The sequence below is a fragment of the Hydra vulgaris genome, chromosome 02 (genome assembly GCF_038396675.1).
Source record: "Hydra vulgaris chromosome 02, alternate assembly HydraT2T_AEP".
NCBI classification, from domain to species: domain Eukaryota; kingdom Metazoa; phylum Cnidaria; class Hydrozoa; order Anthoathecata; family Hydridae; genus Hydra; species Hydra vulgaris.
In genome coordinates, this window is record NC_088921.1 from 45,205,487 (window position 1) to 45,220,541 (window position 15,055).

The following is a 15,055-nucleotide window of genomic DNA, read 5'->3' on the forward strand; positions in this document are numbered from 1 at the left end:
AAGTGTAATGACGGAGATAGTAGTTCTTATACCAGTATTGTTGTTGCTAAACCTTATAGGTATAATGTAGAAATAAAAAAAGCAGAGTGCATTGGTCATATTCAAAAACGAGTTGTCACACGTTTAAGAAATTTAAAAAAAAAAGCAGCAAAGAAATATTAAGTGACGGTAAAAAGTTTTGAGGAGTAGGTCGTTTGACAAAAAATATTATTAACACATTGTAAAATTACTATGGCAAAACAATTACACAGAACATTAGTAGTTTATATGCAATGAAAAAAAAGTGTAGCAGCTGTTCTTTTTCGCTGTTCTGAAAGTTATGACAATAAAACACGCCATCAAGTTTGTTTGCGCACCAAGGATTCTTGGTGCAAATTCCAGTCTTATAAAGTAACAGGAAAAAAAACATACTAAGAAAATATTTGTATTGTAAATATATTTTTTTGTTTTTGTTTTTAAATTGAGTTTTTCTCTAAATCATGTTTTATAGCCTGGCGACGGAGATACTTTTGACACCGATAACCGATTCGATCTAAAATTTGGCACACTTGTTTGTATCAGATGTATTTAAATGTAATAAAAAATATAGCGCAATATTAAATTTAATTACATAATAGCAATCAAAAAATGTTTGTTTTTTTTTTTTTTTTTAAAAAAGAAGTGATTAATTAGTGAAAATTCTTTACATTTATACTTAATTTAGCATATTGTTATATATCAATAACTTTTCTAGATTTGATACTTACTTTCCATAACTTTTTAAAAAAAGTATACGTTATTTAATCATAAATTTTAAAAAAGGCATGCAAATATATACATTATTAAAAAAAAAAGAAGTCATTTCAAATATTTTTATTAGATAAATTCTTCTCTCTTTATTGTCTTTTCCAACCATCTTCTCATATTTATATAAAAGACATTGCACTGTTGACAATAACTATTACCAGGCGATAAAATATATTCTAGAGTTTCTTCAATAGTCATATCGGGGTCAGCATTTCTTGCGGATTTGAAATTGGATTTTAACATTGAAAAGAACTCCTCAATTGAGTTCAATATAGGGGAGTATGGTACTAAAAGCTTGTGAGTAACATTTTTTTCTCTTAGTAATTGAAGTACTGCAGCTGCAGAAATTTTGCATTATCTGTTAAAAGAATTTTATTTGGATTTACTGCATAGAATGGTATTAGTTTATTGTTGATGAAATCAATAAATGATTGTGTATTGTATGCGCCGCTTTTGTATTGAAAACATTTAACTCCTAAATTGGAAATTAAGCACATGAGGCTAACATTCTGTCCTTTACTTGCAGGAACTGTCAAGTATGCTTTTTACTTGCAGGAACTGTCAAGTATGCTTTTGTATCTTTTGGAGAATAACCATATATGCACTGTATGTTTATTGAATCCGGTTTCGTCTAAAAAAACCAAATTTAAGTCAGCAATTCTAGTAACTTCTGCCGCAAAAATGGATCTCTGATTTATTCTTTTCATGGCGTTTCTTTCTTAAGGAATAATTGGTAACCTTTTTCGTATCAAATTTAGTTTCTTTAATTTACGAGAAACAAACGAGATCGAAGCGTTTTTATCATGTTGTTCTAAAAATTGTGTTTGAATTTCTTTTTGAATTACGGCATTTTTCACAATTTCTCATTGAAATAATCGTATTTTTCGTTTCTTCTGTAATTGTTTTCCGTACTTTCCTTTCCATTGATATCTAAAATATAAGGTGAAAATTAATTTTATAAATGCCCTTATAACTTTGCAAGCGTGCACTCATAATTTTGCAAAAGCCATGCGCGTTGTTTCAAGCGTAATCGTGACAATCGCAAAAAAAGCGAAAAAAATTATTTTAAAAAGTTATTTAAGGCCGCTTAAATGTAGGATTGCCTACAGTTAAGTGGTTATAGCTATTGACGTTACACAAAAACAATACAATTTTCTTAAAACTTACTTGCTTAAATCTTTTTTTAAGATAAAGCATGCAGCTTGAGATTTTTTTGCATTAATTAGTTTAATTTAACCTCTTTCCATCCATATATAGAATGAACTATGCTTTATATGACTTCACTTATATATTTTACTTCTCAGAATTGCAGAGAAAAGTAATGTTTCAACTTGCTGAAATAAAAAACTTGTCGGTAGATAAAATGATGCAGTTCTCTAATGATGCAGAAGAAAATTTTAAGCAATGTTAAAGTTCAGAGGACCCTAATGTTTTAGAAAAAATAATTGCTGACGGGGGTATTCATTAATTATTCATATTGATGAAGATATTGTTATCTTTATTGGTTTGTAGGTAAAACAGTTATTATTAATTGGCGGTAAAAATCCAGCTAATGCAATAAAAACTATTTTACTCACTTAAGTTACCAGGATAAATTTTTATTTTGAAACACTGAAATAGTTCATATTTTTTAGAAGATAGATCATCATTTCTATTTTATTCATATATCCGTTTTTGAATTTTTGACCTTTATAAACATTTTACAACGTTCTTGTTTTACAATTTTTGTCAAAAAAATTTAAATAAAAAAAATAAAAAAATTAATAACGACAGGAGCAATTAGAAGACAGAAGTCTTGTCATCAAGCCCCTATAGTAAGCGGAAAATATTTTTTACAAATTTCTCATTATATAAATTTACAAATACTCGTTATATAAAACATATACATAACTACATACATAATTACATAATTACAACAAGAATACGACAAATTTCAAAAATTAAATAAATATTTACAGTAAGAAATATTACAAGATTTCTTTTTTCACTTAAAAATACAAAAATATGTTTGTGTCTGTTAATTCAAGTAAATAATGTTTAACTATATTTAAAAAAAAAAATTATTGAAGCTATACTTTTCATATTTTCCTTAAGAACTATGTTCCACAGACGAGGTCCTCTATATCAAATTAAGTAATCAGATGTTTTGAGAGTTGACTTAAATTAAAATTATGGATAGAGCACCTCGTTAAGTATTTATGATTAATTTTGAGAAATCGGTTATTAAAGGATTTTGGAAGCATATCATTTTGATATTTAAGCATGAATAACAAGTTTTGGAACACGTTTAACTCATAGACATTAAGAGCTTTAATTTCCCGGAGTAACGGCTTGGAGTGGGCGTATTTATGCCCATTACGTTCTAATGGCTTGTTTTTGCTTAATATATATATTTTAATGCTGAAGGGCAAGTACTTGCCCAAGCAATATTACAATAGCTTATGTAGCTATGGATAAAAGAGTAATATAAATCTATTAAACATTTTTTACTTAGTAAGTGTTTTGTTTTATGCATAATTGCCTATAGTTTTAGAAATTTTGTTTTCAACTAGCGTAATATGATTTTTCCAATTGAGATGTTCATCAAATATTATTCCTAAAATTTTAAGTGATGAAACTCTGTTTACTATATTGTTATTTATTATTAGCTGAGGAAGTTGCAGAGGCAAGTCATCGGATTTAGATTGGTGATGAAATAATATGTACTTAGTTTTACTGATATTCAAAGTGAGTTTGTTTGATTTAAACCAGTATAAAAAAAGATTAGCGTCATCAGCAAAAAGAATAAAATTAAGTAAGTTTGAAGATTAGTAGATATCATTTACGTAAATCAGAAATAGTAAGGGTCCAAGAATAGAGCCTTGAGGAACTCCACAGCTTATTGTTTCTAACTTTGTACTCGTTGAATCATAAGATATTCCTTGTTTTCTATTTTTAAGGTAACTTTGGGGCCATTTTAAATTGCTATATATTACTCCATATGTTTCTAGTTTGTACAAGAGAATTTTATGATCAACAGTGTCAAAAGCTTTTGACAGGTCGATGAACACGTCGACAGTACAACTTTTTTTAGCAAAGAATTAGAATTTGACTGGCTAAATCAGAATTTGACTGGCTAAATCAGTTACTGCATGATGTGTTGAATGCCCTTTTCGGAAACCAAACTGTTTGCTGTATAAGATATTATGTTTTTCAAGATAACTATACAGTCTGTTATACATAATACGCTCAATCAACTTTGAAAAACAAAAAAGGATAGATATAGGTCTGTATTTAGATGGTATAGAATCGTCGCCATTTTTGTTTACAGGGACTACTCTTGCTATTTTTAACAAAGAAAAATACCAGTTGTTATTGAAAGATTGAAGATAAACAAAAGAGGTAATTTAATAACATCAAAAACAGCTTTTAGAACATTAACATTAATGTCATAAACCCGGCACTTTTATTTATTTTAAGGGCATTAAAGTATGCCTGAAGTTCATTTAGAGACAGTTCCGACTCATCAATTACATAGTGTTTTTTTAAAAAATAGGATTGGAGTGTTTTATTTCCAGGAGTTATATCTGCTGCTAACTTTTTTCCTATGTTTATAAAAAATTTGTTGAACCTTTCACAATCGAATTAATATCTAAGACATAATAAAAATTCTAAACTCTTCTAATAAAGCATATTTTTGTTTACTTAGAGTGACAACAGACAATGTTTTGTCAGAATACAGTAAAAATGGCTTAAAGATAAAGAAAAAATTTAAAGAGCTGATAAATCTATGTAATGCTATTACTGGTATGAACATCAGCTTAGAATTATTTTTAATTAACTTTTGTTTCAAGTTTTTTTTTTTTTTAACTGTTGTACATTTCTAGTCATCGTAACATTGTAATAGCACTGATATTGTGGTGTTGTTGAATTTTTCTTCTTCTATTTAAATAGATACTGTTTTAAAGTCTAATAAAAACGTAACTAAAGCAGAAACAATGCAACTTATTGGGAGTATAGTTAAATATTATTCCGAACAATTAAAGAGAATATCCTCTTATATTGATTAAAGATGATTGAATTTTTTTTGTAATTTTTATATGTTAAGTTTTATTTTTTGTAAATTTTTTATTTTATAATATATTTTCTATAATCCTTTATACAATTGTAATTCTTTATAAACGCCTCTATAACGAGGAAGAATCAATTTTGTTAAGATCTTGGAAAGATTGGCAATTGCATGAGGCAAAAAAATTTTCTGAAAAGTTTTAACTTAAACATTATTTTTTTAAACACTTGTTTAATTAAAACACAATTTAAACGTAATTCATACTTCTCGTAATAAGACGACTTAAGGACGGCAATAAAAAGACGTCATAAGTAGTTTTACTTGAGATCAACCAGATACATCCATAACACAAATAAAAAAACGTCTTACGAACGTCCATAAAAGACGTCTTAATGATGTCTATAGAAGACGTTCCTATGTCTTTCATCTGAGACTAACTAAGGACGTCTTATGGACGAGAAATCGTACGTCTTATGGACGTCGTTAGGACGTCGGAGTACCCGCTGGGTTAAAGTAAATTTCTTTTTTGTAGTTTTAGACACTGCAATTAATTTTTTTTCGAGTATATTTGAACAGGTGGAAAATCACAGCAAACATTTCGAATTCCTCAATAATATAACAAAATAAAAAATGTGAAACAAATGCAGTTAAAAAAAAGGGCAATTGTCATTGTTGATTGACATCATTCCAACATTGTCAAAACTGTTTGATTGACATCATTTCAAATGGGTGTGTAGCATTGAAAATTTTGTTTTTGCTCCCGGTATCAGTGGCCAGCAAAGAAAGGAGTTTTTCTAAATTAACCAAAGATTGACCATTACTCAGAATCGTATATGTGGATGGCCACATTAGCAATTGAACACCAGTTTCTGAGTATAATTGAAATCGATTCATTTTTGAAAGACGTTTGAAAGAAAAGTTTTTTACTAGATGATAGATTTTATTTTTATCAAGAAAAACTGTACGATATGTATTTGTTGATTTCTTTGATCAAAAATATATTTTATGACGCTAACAATTCTGTAATCAGTTTTTATGTAGAGTACAGTACATATTTATTAGAATATTATGTTTTTATTGTATTTTAGAGGTTTTAATATATATGCGCAATTTGCTAAAACACATTATATGATAAGTTAATAATAAACATACCATTATATTTTGATTTTTTCATAATAATAAGTGTCGTGAAAAAATATTGGTTTATTAATATACTCTGCTTTACTTTTCATTTTAAATTTTAAGAAACTTAATAATACTTATCCTATTGTTTAAAAATTTATAAAAACAAATTTTTTTTTTGAATTTTCAAAGGATACACTTTTTTATGATAGGAGGCGTCAAACCTTGATCTTGCATATACCAAAAGTAATCCTTGAACCGGCCATGATATATATATATTGATAAATTGTATTTACGTTCATGTTAAAGCTGGATAAAAAGCTAAAAGCATTAGTTTGATGTGCAATAAGACAAAATGACGCCATCATATACAATATGACGCTATCATATAAGATCTACAATATGACGCCATCATATACAATATGACGCCATCATATAAGATCTACAATATGAGGCCATCATATACAATATGACGCCATCATATAAGATCTACAATATGACGCCATCATATACAATATGACGCCATCATATAAGATCTACAATATGACGCCATCATATACAATATGACGCCATCATATAAGATCTACAATATGACGCCATCATATACAATATGACGCTATCATATAAGATCTACAATATGACGCCATCATATACAATATGACGCCATCATATAAGATCTACAATATGACGCCATCATATACAATATGACGCTATCATATAAGATCTACAATATGACGCCATCATATAAGATCTACAATATGACCCCATCATATACAATATGACGCCATCATATAAAATCTACAATATGACGCCATCTAACAACCATCTATGGTATCCAAAGTTCTTAATTCTATTTGATGCATTAAAAATCTCGTTTGCAGAATTTCAATTCTTTTACTACGAAAGTGTATAAAACGAAACCAATCAAAAGTTTACCTTCAAAAGTGTATAAAACGAAACCAATTACATTATTTTATAACAAAGGTTTCAAGAGATTTATATTTAAAAAACTTGTAAACTTGATCAAAACGATTTATTTCATGATTATAAAAAAAAAAAATGCGCTACTAGATATAATATATCATACTATATTATATATTTTTTAAACTCTTTACAATATTTTTAATCGAAAGTTATTTTTTTAAATATTTGCCTTTTTTTTTTCTACTTGATTGATCATGCGTCAAAAACAAGATTTAGTATTTCTGTGACCTAAAGAAGCTTAAAAAAAATCATTTATAATTAAGTATGAAATAATAAATAATAAAGAAGTTTCAAAAAAAATCATTTATAATCGAGCATGAAAAAATGAATAGAACCCAGTTTTATTTTTCAATTGTTTTTATATTTTGTTTGGTTTTTAACGCAAGATTAATTTTAAAACAAGAAACAAATATAAATTTACTGACGACAAATTTATCCAATAATGTTTCTAAAATTTCGCCATTATCTAAAGAAACACCAACCTTAAAAAACCCACCACCAATACCTAAACAATCAACTATCCCACCACCAACACCTAAACAAACACAGTCAACTTTGAAAACAACGTCAACACTAATGTCATTATTTAAACCGACGCACAAACAAACATTATCACCTATACCTAAAGAGACAAATAAAGAGAATGATGGAGTTACCTTCCAAATGGCTTACAAAAAGTTCTTTCAATTTTTAATAGTTACAAAAAAAAAATTTGATGCTTGGTTAGAGTCAAATACATTAGAACCTCAAACAACGCTGAATATAATATGGCTTTTTGTATTTATACTATTTACAACGCTATGCTGTTTTATTTGTAGATATTGCTGCAAAAAAAAAAAGAAAGATAAAGATTTTAAGGATAAATTAGACCTAAAACAAGATCATTTGTTTGGACCAAGTTATGCAGAACGCATTCGACCTAAAGTTGAAGAAATTGATTATAATATTGAAAGCACAATGTTTGGCGATAATGCCACAATCAAATTAGCTAAAATTAAATTTTCGCTTGAATTTAATTTTGAAGAAAACATTACAAAGATAATCATTTATAAGTGTAAAGATTTACCCGGAATGGACAAGTCTGGTTATTCAGATCCGTACGTCAAAGGTTTTTTAAAGTTAGGTAATTTTAAAATAAAAGATTTTGAAACAAAAGTTATAGCGATGACACACAATCCTATATTTGATGAAACAATTATTGTGGATAGCGTAACGTATACAGACCTTTCCACAAGTACTTTAACGCTTAAAGTATTTGACAGCAATCGATTGATGCGTGATCAGTTGATTGGGGAAGCAAATATTTTGGTAAAGGATATTAATTTAACTAAAGGTAAAGTTACTGAATGGAAAATTTTAGCACCTGAACTGAAAGTTAATAAATTTAGTAAAGATTTTAAACTAGGTCATATTTGTATAGGCTTGGGGTATGCTCCGAATACAAGCGTACTTGTTGTATTTGTTTTATGTTGTCAAAATATAAAAGCAATTTTTAAAAAATTTTCTAATCCCTACGTAACAGTGTATTTCATACAAGATGGTAGAAAAGCAAAAAAAAGAAAAACAACAATCAAACGAAAAAATTCAAATCCTTCATTTAACGAATCTTTTACTTTTGAAGTAAACACTGAAAATATTAAAGAAACTTCTTTGATGTTTGTTGTTGCGCACTATGAAAAAGACAAAAGAAATAAAAAACCAATAGAAATAATAGGTCAAACAATAATTGGTTGTCTTGGTAAAAGACAAGGAATAGAACATTGGAAGCTGATGCAACAATCTCCAGGAAAACCAGTCTGTGTTTGGCATATGTTATACCCAGTGCTAAAACCAGAATAGTTTTTTTTAACCGAAAAAGAATTTTGAATAGAATGATTTTTATTTCATTTGTTATTGTTTTGAAGCTAAAATATTTTTATTTTTACTAAAATTTAAATGTCTCATTTGGCAAGAGATGTTTTTTTTGAAATTTGTTTTCAAAGCAAAGGCTTTATCACACCACCACCATCACAACACCACTGCGTGTTATTTTAATAGTTAGTTTCACGGAATTTTCGTTTTGTTTTCATTTTTGCTTGATTTGTTTTTAATCATTTTTTTCAATTATAATTTTCAAAATGTTTTATTGAGCCGGAAGGTCTGTAAAAAACGTGGACGAGGATGTTTTATGTGATTTTATTTACTTCCACGCACAAAGGTTTGCAACTACTAGTGTTTGAACAAAAATCGTTTTTCAGCTTAAATTCCAAATATATTACTGATAAATATGCACAAACCCTTTCTTCCTAGAGCCTCTAAACTGGTGAATTATTTTATAATTTGGCAACTGAAAGTTTGTACTGGTCTTGATGTATTTATGAGTACACTATTTCTCGCTGAGACTAATAATTTTATAACTAACTTTGATATCACTTAAAAGTTGTTTAAATAATTCAAAACTTTTTGAAAGACTTATAATGTTTAAATCAAAGTTGAAAGTGAATTTATTTCGTTTCTATCATCCATTCCTTCCATTATGTTTTCAGAATTGGGGTTATAACATAATGTGTTAACATTTTGGAACACTTCGTGATTACCATAAAGTTTAATATTTATCTAAAAGTCTCTTATTTTATTGCAATTTTATTATAACATTATCATCATTTATAAGAAAAAATTTCTGTAAAAGTTTCTATATATAACTGTTAAATTATTAGTTTTCAAAGAAAAATATTGAAAATATACAAAGAAGGCCATAGGCTGGGTGAACAAAAAAAGCAATTGCTTTTACTCAGCGTTGAGTGAGTAATTGCTCAGCTTTTAGGGAATAAAAATTTAAACAAAATTGCTCAAATTTTTATTTTCGTAAAACTGAGCAAATACTTCAAAAATGTTTATTCAAAGCAATTACTTTTTTTTATTCGCCCGGCCTATTCACTCGTTTGCTTTTTTCTAAATTTTCTAACTATAAGTTTATCATATTTTATAAAGAATATTGGAATTTTTCTAAGCATCTTTATTTCTTTTTTCGTTATTTCCATAGTTTCAAAAGTTTTTGATTAAAAAAATGTAGAACCATTCTGTTCGTTTAAGTTGATTTAAAAAATGTAAAACTCTTCTGTTCGTTTCAGCTAACTAGCAAAATTTTTTACTTGTAATATAATATTTTAACAAATAAGTTTCTTGTTAAATCATTTTCTTTAATGAATAATCTCACCATAAAAGCTCATAGGTTTGTTTTCAAATAGAATCATTTATTTTCTTTCTGCTTCATCTCAAGTTTCTCGATCTTTTTCGGGATGCGATCATTTTACAAGATTTATTGAATCATGTCGTTGCACGATTGTTAAGGTATTAAGAAGAAATAGCACAAAATTTATACGAAAAAGAAAAAAATTATTAGTATTAAATGGAGTTGTGATGGATTTTTTGAGTTGTTCTAATTCTGATGCGACTTGCACTATACAAGTAAACTTCAAAGTTGTTTTGTACCGCTTAAAACTTAACTTGTACAAAATACAAAAGATTGATCTGGTAAAGATTTACTCCTTCTTCGCAACTTTATTGTTGCCCAAAAGAAATTAGATTTGTCAAAGATTCTAGTAAAATAACATATGAAGAGATAACCTTTATTGAAAATTTATTAATCTTGTTGCATGGTACAAAATTTAAAGTGGTTTCCACTACACTGGCTTATTTCAACTTAATAAAAATGACAGAAATCATAAGGCATTAGCAATCACGCAAACATTTAATCTACCTTCATAAGCTTTAGCAGCCTCCGCAGCACCTACACCATCACACCAATCACACAAGTTTTTATAGGTATCAAGCATGTGTTGAGCGTTGCAAAAACAGTACCGAGATAGAGTTGAAGCAGTTTTTTCAAGCCAGAAATCAATCGCATGTTAAGAAATTGAAGCAGTGCAGCATGTCGAAACTTGGCGTAAAATGCATTGCCGAAGAAAATGTGACCGAGTTCCTCAAACAAAAAGATGAAAAAAAAAAGCAACAATGGAAGCCATGAAAGTTGCTAAACTTAACGCAAAGCATAAACTCTCTATGCCAAGTACTCAAATGCCTGAGCATAACAATGCTGAGCAACCTCAGTAAAACAATAATGAAGAACAAGTACCAGCAGCCAAACGATTAAAAGTTGCAAAATGTAAAAAGTGTAGCGTACAGCTACACACAGAAATGTTGCAATGCGAAAGTTCGATGTGTCGGGAACGGTTGTGCAAAGAAACATATTTACCAAAGAAATATGTAGTTGGAACTAAATTTTTTTTTTGCAAAAAATGTAAAAACTTTAATATAGTTTCCTAAATATAAGTTGTGTTAAAAAAAATAATATAAAAAAAGTTATAATTTAAAAATTTTAATGTTTCTCAAGTGTGCGGTTTTATCAGAATGTCGCCTAAAACCCCAATTTTTTTTTTCTTAATATTTAATATTTTTGATAACTTTTTAATTGTTTTTTTAACGTATATTAATATTATCTTATGTAGTTTTTATTACCTATCTAATAAAAAAAAAAAAAAAAAATGAAAAAAATAAAAAAGTTATTAAATTTTTATTAATAAGTGTGCGGTTTGATCCCGTTTTACTCTATACTTTTTAATAAAAATAAGTTTTTAGATTTTTGTTATTTTAATGAATATTTTGTAGTAATAGTTTTAAAAAATATAAATAAAAAATTATTTATTCAACTTTTATAAGTTCAAGAACATTGGAATTTTTTTAGTTACAAACTTTAAGGAAGTCAATAATTTTTAATAAAGAAGTATTTTAATAAATTTTTCGTGAAAACCTGGAATGTTTAAGAGTTAGAGTTTAGGTATATAAAGAGTAATGAATGACTTTTGTTTTAAAAAAATTACCGGTTGAGAAACCGGTAATTTTTTCTTTGTAATTTATGAACTTTTATCGCAAAAAACAAAAACAAAAAAAAAACGTTTTTTTCATAAAGCTTCCATTTTACTAAAGGTAATGTTAAAGAAAACAGATGTTAAAGAAAACGATAGGAAATATTATTCTATTGAATATAAAATAATAAACTAATTGTTGACCACTAACCAAAATATTAATTATTTTTATTAGTTTATTTGCAAGTGTATATATATATATATATATATATATATATATATATATATATATATATATATATATATATATATATATAAATTTTAATAAAAATCACAATATATTTTATTCTTGACATGTTTCGTAGTCTTACTACATTTTCAAAAGATTTAATTTACAATTAAAACTCTGGTAAATAGATTTAAAAACTGAAGACAATACAGAGAAAAATTAACGGACAAATAAACTTGTTACAAAGCAATTAAAAATTATATTACAAATTATGACAAAATAAACTTCCTAATATTAAAATATTAATAATAATAATAATAATATAGTAAGTTAGATAAATAAATTTATAATATAGAGGAAAGGCGCCTATGATGGCATACTTAACTTTGAAGCTTCATTATTCAGTATCCTGAAGACCAATAATAAAAGTTTTGATATGGATACATTCCTTGTTACATCTAGAACAATAATTACCTTGGGAGTTTTCATCAGTTTTATTTTTTTTATAAGTTATTCTTATTGTAAAAAAAAGCACAAGTATGCCATCATAGGCAACCACTGCTCCTATAATGGCATAGGGAAGGATGGGGCTAGTTAGGATCAAGGGTAACTTAATGTTTTCATTTAACCTTAGAGTCTTCCCTCAGAAAAGTCAGAAATTACTCGAAACCATCCTAATTTATCATTTTATGCTACACACAAGCATTGTAAAACTTTGCGCATGCGCATAGAATATATTGCGTTTTACGTATTTTTTTGACCAAAAAAAAATGTTGGAGCATCACTTTCTTTTAACTTTACTTAAAAATAAGTTTTTCTTATAAAAAAAAAAAAGGTTTTCCCAACTCGTCAATATTTCAACACCCCCAACTCGTCAGTATGCCATCATGGGTAAAAGTCATCATTTTTATTAAAACAAGCTGTGTCTGCTTTGTTCAAAAGATAAAATTAAAGTAACTATTCCACTAAATGCACAAAACTTGAATATAAAATGCATGAAAATTTCATTTCTGCACAGTTAATAGTAAAATCACAATCTTAAATATATGAAGGAAATAAAACTACAACAGCACATCCCAAAATCGATTTTTGTTGATTATAAAAACAATACTTGTGCACAAGGGACGTTATTTCACTAAAACTAATGTTAAGTCAGTATGCTCATGTAGGTCTAATCATTTTTTTACCAAAACCAATTTTAATGGAAATATGACCGGTATGCCATCATAGGCGCTATGCCATCATAGGCGCCTTTCCCCTAATGAAATGTTTGTTTATTTAAAGAAGGATTTGAATTGAATTTATTTGAACAAGAAGTGTCACAAACTGCTGCGCTTAAAATCTCCTCTTTAGATTATCTAGTAGAACAGCTAAAACAAAAATTTTATAATGAGAACAGTATTTCAAAGAAAAGAAAATTACTCACCTTCCTAAATTCATTTATTGTTTCCTGAATGGTCTAATGGACGGTTGCTGTCCATTGGACCATTCAGGAAACAATAAATGAATTTAAAACAACACAATATATGGTAAAGCAAGCAAGCAAGAGCTTTGCGGGACAATAAAGGAATCCTTAGTGAAAGATCAACTGACATAATATAAATAAAATTGACTTAAAAATAACTAAAAAAAATTGACTTCCGAAATTATAAATCAAATTGTCAACTTTTATGAAAGTGATAGTAATAGCAGATTATTGCCAGGTGCAAACGATTATATTAGTATAAAAACAATTGACAGTAAAAAGCACACTCAAAAGAGACTCATATTATGTAATCTTTCAGAACCAAATTTCTATACCAACTTTCTATACCAAACATGGATAGAAGAATCGAAGTCTAATGATATAGTTAAGGTGGAATTAACATCATTTGCTCATTTAAGGCCAAAACACTGTGTACTTGCTGGAAAATCTGACACCCATACCGTCTGTGTTTGTATCCACCATCAAAATCTAATAGTAAAAGCATTCAAAAAATGAATTAAAGCTAAAAGAACTGATGGTCTTAGCTCATTAGAAAATAAAGAATGTATGTTTCACGAGTGTAAAAAGTGTTCCGGAAAAGAAAGATGATATGGTTGGCGATTCTGCAAATGAAATAACTTCAAAAAATGGTTGAAAACTGATAAATACTCCTTAGAAACAATACTTAAAAACCTTGATGAGTTTCTTAAAGAGTTAACAAACAACTTACATGAACTCACAAAACATCATAATGTCAGGAAATCTCAGACATACTTTTTAAAGCAGTTAAAAGAAAGCCTGAAAGCAAAGGAATGTATTATACAAATGGATTTTGCTGGAAATTTTTCATTTGTCATACAGGATGAAATTCAGGCATCATATTTTTTCTAAAAATTAAGCAACTCTTTATCCATTTGTTATATATATGAGATCTTTAAATGGAAAACTGACCCTAGAAAGCAAATGTTATTGCATTATATCAGACAATCTGATTCACAATACTGAGGCAGTCTTCACTTATGTTTCAAAAATCGTATTTATTCTAAAAGAAGAATATCCACAAATTCAAAAGATTCATTATTTCACTGATGGTGCAGACAGCCAGTATTAAAATAGGTAGGTTAATTTTTTAGTTCACATCATTCAAAAAATTCTGATTAAATAATTCTAAACAAACCATATTCTTCTATTGAAATGATGTTTTTTAAATTTGCTATAAAATAATTAGGGTATTATTTTTTTATTAAATTTTTTGAATATAACTGAGTTAAACTTTATAAATTGAATTAAACTTTATGAATATAATTTTTCCTAATGTATTGTAATTTGAAAAACCTTTGCTTTCATAAAAAAGAGTACGAGCTGAAAGCAGATTGGCATTTTTTTGGCACTGCACATGGAAAAAGTGCATGTGATGAAGTAGGTGGTATAGTGAAAAGAGTAATTAATAACCTGTCTCTCCAAAGGCCAATTAGAAATCAAATTTTGACAACAAAGTACATGTTTTTAGTTGCTAAAGAAAATTTTAAAAACATCAGGTATAGCACTTTGTTGTCTAAATGCACTTGGATTTTGGT

The 15,055-nt window shown here is 27.7% G+C and overlaps 1 protein-coding gene across 1 annotated transcript; it reads left to right on the forward strand.

Annotated features, from left to right (window-relative positions):
• Window positions 1–7,280: 7,280 nt before the first annotated feature.
• Window positions 7,281–8,836, forward strand: LOC100200241 (synaptotagmin-1). The gene has a single exon (XM_065789873.1). The coding sequence runs from the start codon at window positions 7,517–7,519 to the stop codon at window positions 8,777–8,779; it is 1,263 nt and encodes a 420-aa protein (XP_065645945.1). The 5' UTR covers window positions 7,281–7,516; the 3' UTR covers window positions 8,780–8,836.
• The last annotated feature ends 6,219 nt before the right edge of the window (window positions 8,837–15,055 follow it).

Excerpts from the sequence above, each read along its gene's own strand:
- LOC100200241 (XM_065789873.1), top strand. The coding sequence starts at position 7,517 with ATGTCATTATTTAAACCGACGCACAAACAAACATTATCACCTATACCT.